This window comes from Physcomitrium patens, chromosome 3 (genome assembly GCF_059467195.1).
Source record: "Physcomitrium patens ecotype Gransden chromosome 3, ASM5946719v1, whole genome shotgun sequence".
Lineage (NCBI taxonomy): Eukaryota > Viridiplantae > Streptophyta > Bryopsida > Funariales > Funariaceae > Physcomitrium > Physcomitrium patens.
This window is the reverse complement of record NC_143412.1, coordinates 19,445,989-19,464,372: the sequence shown is the minus strand read 5'-3', so window position 1 is coordinate 19,464,372 and position 18,384 is coordinate 19,445,989. Positions and strand designations below refer to the sequence as shown.

The window sequence follows — 18,384 nt, the reverse complement described above, 5'->3', positions numbered from 1 at the left end:
ATTTCAAATCTTTAAGCTACTTGCAAAATACAAGCTCAATCATCCACACCTTATTATTACTTTAATAATAAAATCTTAATTATTTATCCAACTTCTTCTTGAAGTAATAGGGCTTTATCAAGTTATCAATGATAAAAACATTCAACTTTTTATTCTGATTTGCATTTTCTATGAATGCAATTGTAACCCAAGTTTTGTCTTTCTTCACCTCCTTGATCAATTCCTATGCAATTGTATAATTAAAAGCCATCCAAAATTAAAGGCATATTTTTCCATATTAAATACATCTTTTAGAATATACTTCAAGATCTTCTCTATTAGGATAGGAAGCTATAAGGCAATAGCTCCCATACTACCTAATTCAATTTCTTCAAATGACTTGAATAATTTGAACAAGAATTGCTTTTAGAAGCAATAAAATCTCTTATTTGATAAATTCAAGAGCCTTCCTTTTCTTGTTAATGTTAAAGTATTCAAAAAGTTGGCATGTTTTTTTTCCTTTATTAGCTCTTCTATCATTACCACTTTACTTGCTTGCTGTTGGAGGATCCAATTTGCTAATATCTTTTCAATCTTAAGGAAGCAATTAATGTATTCTCTCTTATTCAATGTTATACTGGTTGCATGTTCTCAAGGCTCTCATGCTACTTTAAAATGTTGCTAGTTGTAGATTAAGATGGAGCTTTGTAGATTATTCACTTTTAAACCTTAATTAAGGAAAACAAACATTCTATTAGAAATTGTTAGACAAATCTTATGGAAATAGATTCAACAAATTTAAAAAATTCAACACATTTCTTCTAAAGAAATTTTGAACATCCATAATTAGTACAACCACATTTTATCCTCACATAATTAACAAATTAGCCCAAAATTGAAGTCAAAGCCAAAGCTGAAGAAATTCAATCCAAACCCCATACTAAGAATTCTAGACACATTCACAGGATCTATAGACACAAACTACAACTTTTACAACAACTTTTACGTTTTTGTGGACTCTATATGATTGATTGAGATTTGGCGGTCATTCAAACTACTATATTCTCCTATGATTGATTAAAACTATTTGATTGATTGAACTACAATATCAAGCTTTTAAACTCATGTTATTGCTCACCTTCCTATGTTAGCAATTACACGCTTGTATAATGATTGCATGCTTATACAATATATTGCTTCAAATAGACAGAGGTGAGAGAGTGGATGAATAAGTTAAGTGAGTTCCATGTTCTTGTTTCTTTGATTATTATGAACAGAAGTGCAAATCAAGAAGGGGTGGTAGTGGTGGTCCGCATACAGGATACACTGCATTCCTTACTACAATCACCCTGGGTGTTCATTTCAGTAACATGACACCCATCCTTACAATGACATTGGAACATTGATACCTTCAGTAATTTATTTGTCCATGCACTTCCTGTAACTCACATAGTATTATAGAAGTGAAACCAGGAAGTGTTTCTTTTAAAACATCAACCTTAAACCTGAGATTCTACAAGGCGAATAAAACCTGAATTGAAACACGATTCACAGGATCTATTACTTCGGTGGAGTAGAGACTGACTATAAACTCCATTGAGAAGAAAACTGAAAATCAATCCATTATTCTTGCGATAATTGCACTCCATAAAGTCTCACAATAAACTTATAATGCATCCAAAGGCTCGGATTTATATTCCTTCGCACGCAGAAACTCGGAAAACAAAATGGTATCAAGTCCTTATCATAGACTAAATAAGCAAATAAGGAAAAGGAAACATGGTAAAGTTCATTGAGCGGATTGTTATGTAAAGGATTCGACAAACACCCATGAAAGGATACGCAGCTTAAATTGAACCAAACCTGGAAACCTCGTTCAAATGCATTTTATCCAAGCAACCCTTAGGTTTAACGACGTGCTATTCACACTGAGCACAGATATTCTGCGTGCAAAGTCAACTCCCAAACCTCAAATCGGTTACCACCTTCCAAATTGTCCCTAGTGAACTCGTCTACATCCTCGGATTGAATGAACACTTACAGCTTGAAACTCACAGCACTCTCTTAGGAATTCAACGCCGTAACAACTGCATACCCAAAGCAAAGAGCTGTGAATCACAAAAGTTGTAATCACAATACAAAATTCTATTTTCAGTACAGTTATCAGCACATTGTGTAAGCTCTCGGAATTACAAGCACACTGACTCATTCACACTACTTATTTGAATGAACCCAGACAGTTGATTTATGATTTGATCACCTAGGAGACACTAGGAGGTAACATTACATTAGATAGCATTCCACAGGACTTATACATAAGTAAGAAACCATTCCCAACTATAGGAAAGATAATGTGTCTGCTTTTTCTGCGACTTTCAGACAGAAATTTTCGATTTTTTTGATTTGTGATAATGACCATTGGAATTTGCTGGGGACTCCTCACTGGACCTTTTTTTCGACTTCTTAACACTACTCCGCTGCACATCACTATCATTCCCGTTGCTCCCTCTATCTCCTACACTGCAAAGATTATGTTCAGTAAGCACCTCTTGAAATTCTTCCTTCACTGGAGTTCCTCCTTGTAAAATATCGCCTCGGTGTTTTTTCTTCTTCTTCTTCTTCTTCCTGCTGCTATCTGCCGGTTTCATATCCTCATCCTCGTCTTGCACAGCGCCTTCTTCTACCTTAACTACCTTCGCAGGTGTATCTAGTGACGCATGAAGTCCATTAGAAACCACCCCATCTACACTCTTACTCTTCTTCTTTTTCTTCGCAGTTTTCATGGTGTCCGAGTCGCTACCCACAGCAAACTCAGTCTTGATGTCTGAGTGCAACCCTTCCGTGTCCACGTCCATTGCCGCTCCATCCGTACCCTGTTTAAGCTTCTTCTTCTTCCGCTTCTCACTCTTCTGAGATTCTCGGGCACCGTCTACGCCATCAGTTTGCCTCGGAGTGCTTGGCAGCATTTCAGTAACAGCAGGCTTCTCCTCAAAACTCAGTCCTCCGTTGGCCAGCTCTCCTGCCTCTGCACCATCTAACTCATGTCCCAGAAGTGCCTCAAAATTAAAGGTTGTTTGATCTTCTTTCTTCGCCTTCTTCGACTTTTTCTCTTCTCTAGATTTCTTCTTAACGTCTGGAATTTTCTCAACCTGTTCGACATTAAAAAACTTAGAAGTACGCTCTGCAGTTTTCAACTCCACGTCCTCCCTAGCGTTCCCAAAATTTTCCTTTCTCCTCATCAACATCTCCTCTAAAGATTGAGAGACAGCCTCAACGTAACCTTTAGCAATTCCAACCTCCGATGCTGCCTCGCTGGACAAGAAACGGCGGAGCAGCGCCGCAGCTTTTTTTACAGAACATGGTGCAGAAGAGATCTCTGTCCCTTTCACTGGCAACGGACCCGCCATAGCGAGCCTACGTCTTAAAACCTACAAGAGCATAAAAAAAGTAAAACAAAGCAATCCAAGGGTTTAGGGTTTAGAACCCCTGAACCTCAGCATACACATCCTACAAAACCCAGAAGGAACAATGAAACTGACTCAGCAGTTCCAAGGCTTCGAAACTGAGTATCTATGCGCTGTAGCAGTGTCAGGTCTTGAGAGATGAGTCGCCAATTGTGATGCCCTAATCAAAATCTTAGAGAACAAGGTCAAGTACTCAAACACAGAAACTCGTCCAAATTCGCAAACCACGAATCCTCAAAGCCGCTTACTAAGACCTGTACACAAACAAGAGACGAAAGGAATCACCACACTCGCAATGGAGCTGGCCCGTCTTTGTTCCAAGTGGAGAAATTGCAGCCGCAATGTCCAGATCCTTGAAAGACAGCGCGAAACGAGAGAGACGAAGTTCCCATCTTGTCCATCGTGTTCCCATCATACAATAACTGGGACCTCTCTCTGTGTTAGATGAACAGATACTATGAATGAATGAATAAAAACTTAAGTACTCATTCATTATGCTTTCATTCGTCTCGAATATTCAATAAACTTCAAAATGCACAACGCATACTCATAGTTGGGCCTGTCTTCCTCCATGGAAATATAAACAAATTACACATTTTAATTTAGTCATTTTTTAGCCAAAAAAACACTTCAGAAAAATATGTATTTTTTTTATTTTTGGATAGTCCATCATTAGTGGTGAAAATGAAAACGTATACTATAACTTATATATATTTAAACATGTGCATTTTGTAAATATAGTAATTATTAATTTATTTTAAAACTTAATGAGGCATCGGATACATATGTTATGATTTAACTTCTTTTTTTTTAATTTAACTGGAATATTAACGGAGTCATGCATTCAGTGAAAAGCTAATAACATATAAACAAAAAAATATCCAATTCTTATTGTTATCATACCCTTTTTTTTTTATGGAAATCTCTTAACTTTATTTTCAAAATTGATACATTAAATGTTGCAATATTTCTAAACAGTTTAGACTAGAAGGTTTTCATATATACATATGCATGGACTAGGATATATCAAAATTTATATTCAAAAATATATTTATTCAAAAATTTCTAAAACTGTAATATCACTCGAATTTGAAAATTTTGTTGAATAAGTATTTAAAATGTCACAAAAACAAGATAAACAATTAAAATATTATATTTTATATTTTATAATTTAATAAATATCACTGTTTAATTTATTGGATATTAAATTCATTAATTAATCATGCGCAGCATCGATCTCATTGTGTGACATTCAAAACTTCAAAGTATTTTTTTAAATAAAATTTGTAGCCCAATAGTGCCTACCAAGATGCATAGCGTTGGATGGTTTAGTATTTTTCGTGGATGAAAATTTGATAATCCTGTTGAGTCGCCAGGATCATCCACAAGGTTCCAGGCTATGGCGGATTAGGGTTACGACATCTGATGCTTCGAATTGCCAGGGAGGGGGTTTCTGGATGCGTGGCTTGTTGAGCCATTGATTGTCTCCTCGAACCATCAAGGAAGCCCTTGACAACGCATACTTCCATTTCGAAGGTGGTATGCAGGAGTCTACTGAATTTGTATGCTACTCGCACATTTGAAGGCAATCGTTTGAGTAAGGTTTCGGAGAGGGTGCGATGTCTCGGCGATATGATAGTCGGACGACGATCTTCTCTCCGGAGGGTCGTCTGTACCAGGTGGAGTATGCCATGGAGGCAATCAGCAACGCCGGTGCCGCGATCGGGGTGTTGGCCAAAGATGGAGTGGTTCTCGCAGCTGAGAAGCGTGTCACTTCTAAGCTCTTGGCGACGTTGAAATCTACGGAGAAGATGTATAAGATTGACGACCATGTTGCATGTGCTGTTGCGGGTATCATGGCGGACGCTAACATTCTGATTAACACTGCGCGGCTTTCCGCGCAGAGGTATACTCTAGCTTACCAGGAGCCCATGCCGGTGGAGCAGCTGGTTCAGTCGCTGTGCGACACGAAACAGGGGTACACGCAGTTTGGAGGGCTTCGGCCTTTTGGAGTGTCGTTCCTGTTCGCAGGGTATGATAAGAATTTCGGATTTCAGCTGTATATGTCGGATCCGAGTGGTAACTACGGCGGTTGGAAGGCTGGTGCCATCGGAGCGAATAACCAAGCGGCTCAATCGATGCTGAAGCAGGACTATAAGGACGACATGAGCCGGGAGCAGGCGGTGCAATTGGCGCTGAAGGTGTTGAGCAAGACGATGGACAGCACGTCGCTGTCGGCAGAGAAGCTGGAGTTGGCCGAGATCAGTTTGAGTCCGGAGGGCGTGTTCCAATACCAGGTTTGCAGCCCGGAAAATTTGAATAAGCTGCTGTTGAAGTATGGCATCACACAAGCAGCAGAAGAGAGCAATTAACCATTGAATTCATCCTACAGCAGGTCTGCTTGGACAAAACAGCATTGATAGCCTTGAATCCTGATCAGTGTTAGATTTGATCGTAGGTCTTGCGGAATTCACATTTCGATTATGCTTGATGTACATGATTGCTCACAACTAGCTTTCGAGGCTCATTGGACATATTTCAGGGTAACGTTTTATTTTTGTAAAGTGCTACAAGTCAATTTTCTGTTAATCCTAGCAATTCAATATCCGCTCCTGCTAGATTTAAATCTCGAAATTCCTTTGGTTCCGTCAGATGAATTTTTGTAACTCCTGCTTTTCTAGCCTCAGTCTCACTGGTTGTATGGATTTAGGTTTAGTTTTATCTCTTCATAATCCTGTTAGCATGTCTGTTCTGAGCCCCTTCTGTTGGATAGCTCGAAGCCATATATCCGATTCCAAAGATTACACATATTCACAACGCAGCTGGATAACCAACGGATCAAATGGCTTCGGAGTTTGTAGTCACGGCTGCTGGTGATGGCGTCATTGCTTCGTTTTTGTCCGGTCATTGTGTATGAATTTGTTTTATGTCTCGTCTGTTGTGCCAAGTCTAGGCAGATTTCTATTAATGTTGAACACGTAGTAGCAGAAATAGCCGCTCGGTAGCAGCAAATTTTTGGAGTTGACTGCTACGCTATGCTTGTAGTTCATGAAAATGTAGCTGCATATTTAGTGTTGAGTTACAGTGAATTCTAGGAGTTCTATGTGTTGCCTGGTGGTCACATCTGGAACTACATTATTTGAATAATTTCTCTCAACAATGGCAAGTTGGGGACCTGCTACAGACTAAAGGTTTTAATTGAAACTTGGTTTGTCAGTTGTTCACCTTGTGTGGGTTTTGGACCTGTCGACCTGCATTCTCTTAAAAATGTGCATTTCCCTGTGTGGATCTATCCTGCTCTTTGATTGTCATGGTTTGGTATTGACATTAGGATACATGGAACATGTAATGGTGCACATATATGTAGTTTTCCGACTTGCTGGAAGTTGGTATATGCATTTACCAATTGAACCTAACTTCTCTGTGATCTTCTGTTGTAAAGGTAGTGCAGACATGTAGCATGTAAATCTAAGTTAAAATGCAAACGTTGTGTAATTATTGTACGTACTGCCTGCTGACTTACTGAAAAGTGTCTGGCTATTTGCCATGAATTCCACATCAATATGACCTTGTTTGTTTGTATGCATCTTTGTGATGTGAATGGTACCAATCCACTTTGGCCACCACTCAAATGTTAAATGCAAGTGTAGCAGTGGGCCAAGACCTTACACAGGTAGCCCTCAACTGTCATCGAAGTAAAGCATTTGATATGTGTGTGACTACTTGCAGCACAACACCCTCGTCTCTTTCCCAAATAAAATTTTTCCTACTCTTATCAACCAAACATCGATGGAACAATTTTTTTTTTTTTTTTTTTTTTTTTTTTTTTTTTTCTGTTGCTATGATTCAGCCTCCTGGTTACTCAGTCAAGATTTACACAGAATGCTCAGCTTGCACAACTTGATATTTTACAATAGAAAAGCTAGAATCACTCTGCCGCCAAAGACTGGTCATCTAGTAACATGGCGATAAAGGACCATCGAACTCAAAACCCATGTCCCAGTTCGAACGTGGAAATGATGCACTTGTGAGACGGAAACAGAATTCACAACATGAAGTTTTGAGTGGACTTATGAGAAATTGAGCAGGCACGCTCGCACAGTTCAAAACTGGCAAGATAAGGGAATGAATGGGGATGGTGGACAAGGCGACAGTTCCGCCTGGAATCCCAGGGCTCAGAGGGGAGGGGGCTTGTGGGGGCAGTAGTTGAGTTGGGCTGCTGTGTCTGGCATTGAGGCTCTCTTTGGGGCTCTCACAACAACTGGGCTTCCTCGTCCTCCCATGTCCTCATCCTCCTCTTCCTCCTCTGCTTCTTCTTCATCTTCTTCTTCTTCTTCTGCGCTTCCTCCATTTGCTTGCATGCTCACGCGCGGGTGGATCCACCCTCATTGAAGCTTCAGCCTGATCTAAGGTGCCACATCTCTTGTGCATCTACATTTTCCTTCTGTGTTATGTTTAGAATTTCTGTGTGGCTGGGGTTTTGTCTTGGACTGAGATCTTCGATTCGTGGCTACGCCTGTTTTTTCAGCGAGTCCCCCTCTTGCAACAGGAAGAGTAGGCGCGACTGAAATTTTCGATATGGATGCAGATGTGAAGAATATCTATGTGTTTTGGAAGTGTTTATGGTTTAAGGATTTGGACCTTGCAGGAGTTTATTTGGTTTCGTTTTGCGTCTTCGTTTTCAGTAGGTGGTTCGGATCTGGCCTTTGATCGTGGATTTCTTTTGATCAGAGTGGATGGCATCGGTCCCGTAGTTTTTCCCTGTTCTGAATGATGCTTTTTTTTTCGTTAGGTTTTGGAAAGTGGGGATTCTTCTTCTGGAAGGTCTATAGGTCGCGTTGTAGAGGCCCAACAATGGCGCACAAGGCCGACGATGAGTATGACTATCTCTTCAAAGTAGTGTTGATAGGAGACTCAGGCGTCGGAAAGTCTAACCTTCTTTCCAGATTTACACGCAATGAGTTCTGCCTGGAGTCGAAATCCACTATCGGTGTGGAGTTTGCTACTCGTTCCATTCAGGTATTTTCCCGCTCTCTTCGTAATATTTTGAATTCCAATTTATGAGACCGGTTAATTGGTGATGAGAATACGTTTCAAAGATTGCTCGATTTATGATAATGAAGTGAAGGTCCTTAATTTCCTCTTACACTTGGCATAGTGACTTCGAAAGCATTAAAGTGCACTTTAAATAGTGCTGAAGGTTTTCTTATGATATATATACAGATAATCTCACGCAAAATCATCTGTCCACCCATTAATGTCACACAAGTCGATGAAAGCCCTAAGCTACTGCCTCGGTAACCTGGGACAGTAACGAATCAAAGACGTGAAGACAGTCTATTTTCATTTTGGAAAGGTTTTACTGCTCGGTCGTAGCATAATCTCATATAGTAAATGATTATGTCGTGGGTTACAATGATTATTCATCGTAATATTCTTTTAATTTTTAGGATTATATGTACAATCGCGCCCACAAGTCATGTAAATTTCAGCTCGTTTTATTGTGTGATTATTCTCCATTCGTATGTGCGATTTGGATCTGTGCTCCTCGCACGAGATCATCAAATGTTTATGTTCGTGATCAATTGTGCACCATCAGTAATATGGGTTGCGCGGCATAATGTATTTTGCTGTTGACTCTGCTTTGAGTTCCGGCCTTCTGACATGACATTACTTGAGGAAGGTCGTTTTCATGCAACTCAGAATCTTGTAGTTGAAGTAGCAATGCAACCTCATACGTGCTAAAACCTTTGAAGAGCTGCCAAGTTTTCGTTTTGTTCTACTTTTGAGCTCTGTACTCTAACCCCAGCATTAATCTTATATAATATGGTAGTATGGAATCTGTTTCGAACGAGAAACCCTTATTCTGGAGCTTACTGTGTGTGCCAAATACCTAGGTTGATGGGAAGACTATCAAAGCACAAATTTGGGATACAGCAGGGCAGGAAAGGTACAGAGCGATCACGAGTGCTTATTACAGAGGAGCTGTGGGGGCTTTGCTTGTATATGACATCACAAAGCATGTGACTTATGAGAATGTCGAGAGGTGGTTGAAGGAGCTGAGGGATCATGCTGACTCGAACATTGTGATCATGCTGGTGGGCAACAAATCAGACCTCAGGCACCTCAGAGGAGTGTCACTTGATGACGCTCAATCATTTGCAGAGAAAGAAGGTCTATCCTTTATTGAGACATCGGCTTTGGAGTCGACCAATGTTGAGAAGGCATTTCAGAGGATTTTGACAGAGATTTATCGAATTGTGAGCAAGAAAGCGTTGGCATCAGAAGAGAACGCTACTGAAGGCCCTGGACAGGGAACCAACATTGTTCCACTTGACAGCAATTCTCCAGACTTGAAGAAGAAAGGGTGTTGCGGAGATTAGAACCTAAGGGTTCTACTCGTTGATTGTCATTCATCGACAGGGTGTGGATTGACACTTGAAGTTGTCTTATGCAGTGCTTTTTCCTCGCTCTACCGGCTTTGATCCCCATATTGTAGCGATGAGTATTTTTTTTTTTTTGTTGTCAGAAGAAATTGAAGTGTCTTTTATCTTTGGGTAAGGTGCACTAGTTACGATCATCAATGATTGACTCCTTTGTATTAATTGAAGGGTGTCAGTGCGACTATTACATTGATACAGTTAGAAGGGACGTACATTTACCTTTTTTCTAGATTCATAGCGGACTGGCCAAGCGGTTAGTCTCTGCAGCTAAGTCAGCCAGCTGCCATAATTTGAGAGTGTGGAGGTGTCAGATTTGCATTCCGCACGACTCTCAAAATGTTGTGTAGAACATATATTACATTGTTTAACAGGCTGTTTGGCATGGCCCGTCTGGTTTCATACAAGACGTCGTCTATGATCACGAGTTATGTTCTTTCTGTATCTAACAGCCTTTTAAAAAGAGCTCAGGTTATCGATTTTATTTGGTTTCTGCAGAGCGTGTTTGTTGTAGATATGAGAAGCTATCCTTCATTTAAGTCGATATGCATATCAAATTCATTCTGACAACTGGTTTCGACTTTTCTTTTCTTTTCTTTCCTTCGTAGATATTAATAACTGCGTATTTGACAATGTCTTTGCTAATTACGTCATATTTATTCTTTGAAATCAATTCACACAACCAGGGTAAATAAAACAAGAGCTCCATTTGGACATAAATTTGTCTGCATCCAATGTATTAAGTTTTCTTCTTTCTAAACACAGACCAGTGGGAAGCTCTAAATACGCATGAACCACGTCCTTTTTGACTTCAATGTTCTACATTCTGCACAAAGCGTGCTAATTTCCATGATTTCATTTCTTTTTCTCACACCCTTCTTTTCAGCAAAATATTCACTTACGATGTTTTTGTACTCGTGTCATCTTGTTGAAAATCGAATACAAGAACATACACAAAGTATAATGTTGTTTGTCATAAATCAGTTATACCACATATTTTCGGGCCACTTTACAAAATCAGCTGTTATAAAAGCGATTCGCACAATTTTTTTACATTTACTGACACATATCAGCGTAAATAAATAGTCGCTAAAGTTATGAAGACACTTAATCCAATAATATCACACCATAGACCAAAAATTTAAAATAATTAGAAACTATGATGTTACGAAACGAAGATTTGCATGTAAAAATGAAATGCTTTCTTAGTGTTTCAGAAGCCTTCTCTTTTTTCGAGGGGTTGATAAGCAAGAATCCAAGTTTGGTATCGATCGGGTTGTGCTAGTCTCAAGCAAGACTTTCGTATTCGCGAACACAGTCTTCGCGTCATCACTCTGCGCCATCAAAAGTTCGCTAACGTTATTTAGGTGACTAATCGCAGAACCCACCACAGACAAACAGGAGTCGCTCAAAGATAGATCCCTCCCCCTGCAGGTGCCACGTTTGGCGCCGAGGTGGCTTGGTGTGAGGAAAAACACCTAGTTCCCTCACCTTTCCACACAATAGGGTGGAGGGGAGGTGTGGAGGAGAGGTGTGGAGGGGAGGTGGGTGCTGGGTTTGTGTGTATCGGAAGGAAGGCTGTCGTACTGGTTTTGGTCTCCCGGAGATTCTATCGCGGCGGCCATAGCCTCCAATCCTCGATCGCCAGCCCACATGTCCATCGCGTAACCCAAGGTGCGCCCACCTTCAGGGGGGAGTTAGGATCCGTCAACCAGGTCAGCACTTCTTTTCAGGGCCCAGTTTTGTGATACACTTTTTGGTCTTGGGACTCATATGCGCACAAGTTCAGTGCACTGATCATGCAGTTCACAGGATCTGTCAAATTCTAGCGCAGCGCGTAGCAGCCTTCAGAAGATCCCCGTGACATGCACGGAACAATGCGTGTGGAAATCAGCATGCAAATGAACGATAAACAAGGATTTGTTCCGATCAGCGCAATCCTCCGTGGAATGCAACGCAAGTGGTCATTGTGAAGCATATGACAAAATAAAAATGAAAATAAAAGGTTGAATCGTCGTGTAATCCATCCATTCTTCATTTCATTCTTCAATTCATTCATCATTCCCATTCACACCGTATACATTTTACAACTAAAAATCCAAGCGACTGCAGAAACATCGTATACCCATTGTCAATGTTATCCATTACTTCTGCGTGGTTAATGTTTTAAGAAGGTAATCTTTCCTGGCTCTACGAATCCAGCATGGGACAAACTGTTACGGTATTACTAGTCACTCGGTTAGATATGGGAATATCTTATTCTGACTTCAGTTTAAGCTGTAGAGAACTGGGAATGACATTCCAGACCAATTGTAAGCCCAGCCCTCCTGACAAGACGGATCGTTTTTGTCTGTTGTTAGGGGGGAGGGTATCCACGCCAGCAGGGCTATGGATTCAATGAGCCGCCACCAGTGCCTAATAGCCTTTAGATCATCGGAAGACCTTTCATCGCGAAGGGTTCAAATTCCAACTTTCTTAACCAGATTGACTTTTGGGTATGGAGCCGGTGACGGTAAATTCATCCCAGCTGCAATCGACGATCGTGCACTGGACGAAACGAGGTTCGCACCGCGCTACAGTCTACAACAACCCCAAATTCAGCCACGGTGTATGATGATTCAAAACGAATCATAAATCTCACTGCAATCGTAGACCTCGTGGAAAAGAGTTTCACGAATTACGTCTATCATTTTTGACCCACCAACTCTTTCAGAGTAGAGATCTGCCCAAAACGTGCATTGTAGTCGGAAAAGTGTATATCGATTATAACTCGACGGCGAAATAGTTTATTCGTTAATATTTTAGGTGTATGAAGAAGTGATTGGGAGACGGAGGCCTGTGGTGGGCCGTTCCTCATGTTTTCCCAATCGTCACACTACCGATGGGGAGGAGACAACCAAGTGGTGAAGGGAACTGCAGGAGGTAAGTAACGGGTATTGCCGGGTAGCGAGGCCCACCGGAGCATGGCAACTCGCAAATCATGGCTTCCACAATGGTTGGGGTCGGCCCCCAAAAGAGTAACCCTCCGCCATTGCCTGCCTCCCGACCTCCCGCCACGCGCGCCCCACTTTCCTTCCACCGCACCTTACGTGTCTAGCCTCGCTCCCTACATCACCCGATATGGGTATGCATCTAAAGCGCCGATCCACCATTCTTTCCTTCGCCATCGAATTGCGTATTGCACATTACTTCCTGATTACGAATCCTGTGGAGTTGGCTGTCTTTGTACACCAAGTCAGCTATTCGACGATCGTGCATTCGTGTTGTGGGACTCTGGAAACGACCAAGAGAAAAAAAGGTGCTGCTGCGTGCGAAACAGGTTTACGTTTGATGTGAGACCCTTCGGAGCTGGAAGCGAAAATAGGAACTTGCTTCGCCGTGGACTGCCGTTGTTAAAAAAGCGATCGGCCTGCAGTGGGGAGATATTAATATTGCGCGTTGATTGCACTGCGTGGGAAATAGAGTTGCAGAGTTCAAGTAGTGAGAGCGGAGTTTCTTTTTTCAATCCTGTGGGTCTTGGAGTTCTCCTTTATCAACCTGTCTCCGTATTCTTGTTTGAAGTAATCCGGTTTGTGAGCTTCTTGATTGCTGCAAACCCCACATACAGGCGTGGCAAAAAGTTCGTGTGCCAAGAATTGATTCAGGGAAGATTCACGTATCGATCGGTGTAGAAGCTTGGACTTGAGGAAGTTTCAAAGCCATGGCTACTTGCGGTTTGTTCCAGCCACCGATCACAGCAGGAGTTGCCAGCCAAAGTCTTCTGAGGGTACAGAATGCAAGTTCTGCTCCCCTACCGTGTCCAAGCTCCGCTTTGGTCTCTTCGGCTTCTCACCTGAAGATTGCGGCAGCGGCCATGTGCAGCAGCGCCTCCATCAAGAAGCAAGGATGCGGGCACAAAGATATAAATTCTCAATTCTGGAACATGGAGAGCCGACTAGGCCTTCTTGCGAGGACCAATGTTCTGGAGGTGGCGCACCGGTCTGGATCTCCTAATCCTGTGGTGAGATCTCGCATCTTGTCATGCTGATGGCAGATTGAGGAGTTATCATCAGGTTCTGCCGTGACCGAGGGCGTCTCAGGTCGCATGCCATGCACGTTTTCGTAGCGGCACACAGTAGTCGTTGTATTGTACAGTCATGCAACCGTCACAGGAAACATTTGCAAACGAGTTTCCCATATGATATCCATTCAGGATCTCATGCGATGTTTTTGCATGGATTTCTGTCCGTCTTGCTTCAAGTGGAGTGCACCACGTGCGCTTTTCATACCAAGTCCGCTACGAAAAGTTTAAAGGACCGGGCACATCACTCAACAGCCGCAAAGTAACTGATCAATCTTGAAAACAACTTATTCTTAACGTAGAGAGATTCGTATGAAATCTTGAAGGGCCTCCCTCTTGCGATGAGCAGCATAACGGTTGTCGGAGCGGCATTTTACAGATATGTGTCACGTTGGAGGTTTTCTGAAATTCTCCTGTGCAAATAACCCTTGTCATGGCTAGGTGTCCACCGAATGAACAACCTTCAGTCCTGTCGGCACTCATCCTGTTGAGGAATGCACTCATGGGTTCAACGTGATATCCTTAATCGGAATTCAACTCATCGTTTGCAGAAGCAGTATCATGGGATTAAGTAGTGATCAGCTTGTGTCTCGGCTGAAGTATAAATAGGACGATGACAACAAGTGCAACATTCAGAACTGGTTGATGTATGCCATATTTCGATTCATGGTGGAGTGTGCAAGCAGCAGCCCCTAACCATTGTGCACCTCCTGCTGCAGTATGTCGTTTTGTCGCTAGCGGATCTTAAAAGTAGTTTTTTACGCACTCGGGGTTTTGCTTAACAATACATCTTATGTAGTGCTCCCACACAAGGTTGAATTACCGTCATAACGTGCTGACCACCCGCTGGTTCATGGCTTTGCAGACAGCTAGGTTATTCGGTCCATCAATATTCGAGGCTGCTAAGTTAAAGGTTCTTCTGCAAGGAGCTGCCAAGAAACACCCTGAAGAGTTACCAAGGGTGTACACCCTGACACACAGTGATGTCACTTCGAAGATAACCTTAGCCATTTCCCGTGAGATAAATAAGGCACAGGTACATTACTGTCTGCTCATGTATCTCGAGCGTTATTCAATTCTATGATTGAAATCGTGCTGTTCTGGAAATAAACAATTCTTCTTGTACACGTTGGTGACTTTTTACTGTTCCTTCAGAGAGGTTGTGTTAGATGTAAGGTCGTTGATCACAAAGCACTTCAATCATTTTGAGCACCAGTTATGAGATTTTCTTTATTTCCAAGATTTATGCTTAAGATCCATCTCCGTGTTGGGGCAGTTGAAAGGATGGTACAGTAAATTACAGAGAGACGAAGTTGTGGCGGAATGGAGGAAAGTGCAGGGAAAAATGTCACTTCACGTACACTGCCACATAAGCGGCGGTAACGTATTGCACAACTTGATTGCAAACTTGCGCTTCTACATCTTCCGTAAGGAGCTACCGGTGGTTAGTGCTCTGCACTACACTTTGTAACAGTTCGCGACAATCTCATTTTGGTTATGCTTATTTACATTTGAATGCTGCATTATTCGCGATAATCGACAGGGATGGGTATAACAGACGCCCTTTCGGCCTGAACTCATCGGACATATGTGGACTCTGCAGGTTTTGGAAGCATTCAGGCATGGTGATGAAGAACTTTTAAAGGAATACCCAGGTAAATTCCCTCAGCGATTCGCTGCTTACAATGATTCTCCCTCATGTCCCAACCTACCAGAGCTTGCTATTTTGCATGTTGCTACTGGCCAGGTAGAAAAATCATGCTCTAATACCTGAATGAAGATATCCCATGGACATTTAAAGCCACGTGAAGACTCTAAATCCTGAATTCGTTTCAAAGGCGTTCCCCAATTGGTTCCATGCACGAACATAGGTTGTGAATTTTTTCCATCTACAGTCCACCGGTACGAGCTCAGGGGTGTGTGCTATCACATCGAGAGAAACCAGGAATAACATACCTGAATATCTTACCTTAAATAATGCATTCTTGCAGATCTTGATAACTCTTTAGTGTGGGTGTACTTCCACTCCAATGTCAATGAGTACAACCGCCTGGAATGTTGGGGTCCACTTGCTGAGGCTGCAAAGGTGAATTTTACTGTTATTCGATTTAATGTTCAATGTCCTTTTCAATCTTTTTAGACCTTGCGGGATGCATTAATGTTTAGAAACACACTAAGCTCGCCAAAACGAAAAATCCTGCAGGGTGAAGATGAGGCGAAAGAAGTTATACATCATGCTATGGAGGAGATTGAAAAGAAGTGGCCTAAGCAGCTGTGGCCAGGCAAAACCTGCGAAGCGCCCTGTGATTGCTGCTCCCGACATGGGACCTTGATACCAGTACCAAAGACATTCGAGTTGCTTCAAATGCAAGAGGAACAAAAGCGTTCGACATAGCTCCACTGTGGAGCTATTTTCACTCCTATTTTGTCGAACAGCATCATTCCGCAACAATGTGGCAGTGTACCTACGAACCACGACAACGTGAAAAGCCATAGCACAGATATTTGTCGATATTCATCAATGGAGGTGGTAAGGGTGGAGCCTATCCATTTAGATCACCATCGACGGTCAATTTCCACATGGTGGCTTCGATGATTGGACATCTACTAAAAACTGTACATATACAACGACCAACCTGCGCTTCGCTTTAGCGAGGCGGCCACGATAAAAAAGAACTGGGTGGTTAGATTGGCAGTCATACTTTTATCCTTTGTAGTTACTTGTTCGAGGCTCCGAAGTCCTGGAGTCCTGGGTTTCCATTCGTGATGGCCGCTGCGAAATCTGAGATTACACGACAGTGGAGGACAATCATTGTACAAAGTTTAGATACCACTCTATTTCAAGATTGATGGAACTTACAATGTCCACAAGGCATAATTGTGAAACACAAAGACGATTGTTCTACTATGTGATGATTTGATTACTACCATTGTGCATTAAAATCCTTGCTTCATTCTAGACCTACGATGCTATCAATGGGAGTTAACCAATTGTCCAAAGAAGGTGTTCCGTCACAGATCATCAAATGAAATAAAGTGATCCAAGTGAACAGTTGTGGAGTTCGTTTGTGCGATGGATCTAATAACTACTCACGTAACGTTGCATGTGATTCATTTCGTGCATACTACATCGATAAAACCAAATAGAGTAAGGCACTGACCAACGAGTAGTCGAAGGTAGTTCTTTCCCGCGCCTGAAATGTTCTCGAAGGTCTGCAGATTAAAATTTAACTCCCACCATGATCACAACTCTTACATCAAGCACCCGGCGAACCTGAGCAAGCTCGTCATAGAGAAATCACGAAGTAAGTGTACTCTGCTTAACTTCCACTGGTCTGGATACTGATTCAGAGATTTTAGACAACTAATTAAGGGCGACGTGGTATGGATCACATCACTCCTACAACGTTCCTCAGGCACGGCTGATCGTCTTCAAGATTAAGTGAGTTTAAACCCAGTGCGATGACAATCCCTCCGTGCTTCTGCGCAATGAGCTCAATTCGCATAAACTTCTGCGGCATATGTCCCTCTTGGACATGAAATGAGAGAATTATATACGTGGCTGCAGTTCCAAGCTACTCGTCCCCCACGTAGTATCAGTAACGCAAGAGATCTGGGAACATACTCTGCAGGGAACCAAATGCTCAACCCCTTCTGATTATCTCCATTACATTTGCGGTTACATCTCAACTATTGAAATTCGGTGAGAAGTGACTCGCAGCAGCGGTGGCTGTTCCAGCTGCTACCATCTGTTTCAGTGTAAAACTTAGAGGATCTTCACTTACAGGGATTCTAACCAAGTCGCAATTTCAGTACCGATTATTGCCATATCTAGACTATTATGAACGAGAAGTGTGGACCAAGGGCATCACAAATGCATCGTGAACCTGGTCTAAAAATGTAGGGATGGTCCGAAACAACTGAAGCTGCGTGATTCCAACATCTCACAACTCACAAACTAGAGACGCTGCTTTTCTCATCGTGCTAACCAACTCTTACTGTCCCAGTTCAACAAGTCCTGATATCGTCGCACCTTCAGGACGAGCACGTACCCATCCTAGCTTAACCCACACGCCGTGGTGGACAGAGAGACCAGCAAAAACACAACCCCGACCAATCACTACGCTACGAATTGTTACAGATCGCCACAGTCTGGTACTATCCACAGTATCGAGATCTACAAGCCGACTTCTATCCAAAAACTCTGACGATTCAACCCATCGGTGAAGAAGCATGAACAATCAATAGCAAGATCCATTAGAGGCCCACGAGGGTAAGTGACTGTCGAGGGTTCTAGTGGAGATGAGTGCCTGTGCCGCTCAGACGGGCAACAGACCCAAACCAGACGAGAAGACAGGCCACAGAAAAATTGCAGAATTCATGGGTAGAATCAAAAGGGAAGAGAATGCTGATAACAGGCGATGCTGGGGCGGAAATTCAT

General features: G+C 42.2%; 4 protein-coding genes and 1 long non-coding RNA gene across 7 annotated transcripts; 3 read left to right on the top strand and 2 right to left on the bottom strand.

The window, feature by feature from the left end:
• Positions 1-1,743: 1,743 nt before the first annotated feature.
• On the bottom strand, positions 1,744-3,817 carry LOC112280714 (uncharacterized). The gene is made up of 2 exons (XM_024516537.3): positions 2,526-3,817; positions 1,744-2,066 (listed from the first exon to the last, which is right to left on the bottom strand). Exons 1-2 carry the CDS (start codon positions 3,384-3,386, stop codon positions 2,052-2,054), a joined length of 876 nt encoding a protein of 291 aa, XP_024372305.1. The 5' UTR covers positions 3,387-3,817; the 3' UTR covers positions 1,744-2,051.
• Positions 3,818-4,864: 1,047 nt separating this feature from the next.
• LOC112279760 (proteasome subunit alpha type-4) lies at positions 4,865-6,077 on the top strand. Its single transcript, XM_024514429.3, has one exon. It carries the CDS (start codon positions 5,063-5,065, stop codon positions 5,813-5,815), a length of 753 nt encoding a protein of 250 aa, XP_024370197.1. The 5' UTR covers positions 4,865-5,062; the 3' UTR covers positions 5,816-6,077.
• A 1,493-nt stretch (positions 6,078-7,570) lies between these two features.
• On the top strand, positions 7,571-10,365 carry LOC112279761 (ras-related protein YPTC6). 3 transcript variants are annotated; one of them, XM_024514431.3, is made up of 3 exons: positions 7,571-7,854; positions 8,236-8,462; positions 9,341-10,365. In XM_024514431.3, the coding sequence occupies exons 2-3, from the start codon at positions 8,298-8,300 to the stop codon at positions 9,824-9,826; spliced, it is 651 nt and encodes a 216-aa protein (XP_024370199.1). In that variant the 5' UTR covers positions 7,571-7,854; positions 8,236-8,297; the 3' UTR covers positions 9,827-10,365. The 3 variants fall into 3 exon arrangements, with proteins under 3 accessions (XP_024370199.1, XP_024370198.1, XP_090105269.1); XM_024514430.3 differs by having other exon boundaries at positions 7,689-7,854; positions 8,032-8,462; XM_090249143.1 differs by having other exon boundaries at positions 7,714-7,854; positions 7,972-8,462.
• Positions 10,366-13,365: 3,000 nt separating this feature from the next.
• Positions 13,366-16,902, top strand: LOC112279759 (protein STAY-GREEN homolog, chloroplastic). Its single transcript, XM_024514427.3, has 6 exons — positions 13,366-13,883; positions 14,809-14,979; positions 15,220-15,387; positions 15,547-15,598; positions 15,935-16,029; positions 16,147-16,902. Exons 1-6 carry the CDS (start codon positions 13,584-13,586, stop codon positions 16,336-16,338), a joined length of 978 nt encoding a protein of 325 aa, XP_024370195.1. The 5' UTR covers positions 13,366-13,583; the 3' UTR covers positions 16,339-16,902.
• On the bottom strand, positions 16,017-18,292 carry LOC112279762 (uncharacterized). Its single transcript, XR_016502243.1, has 3 exons — positions 17,105-18,292; positions 16,646-16,725; positions 16,017-16,408 (listed from the first exon to the last, which is right to left on the bottom strand). It is a non-coding gene; the product is annotated as an uncharacterized LOC112279762 (long non-coding RNA).
• Positions 18,293-18,384: the final 92 nt, after the last annotated feature.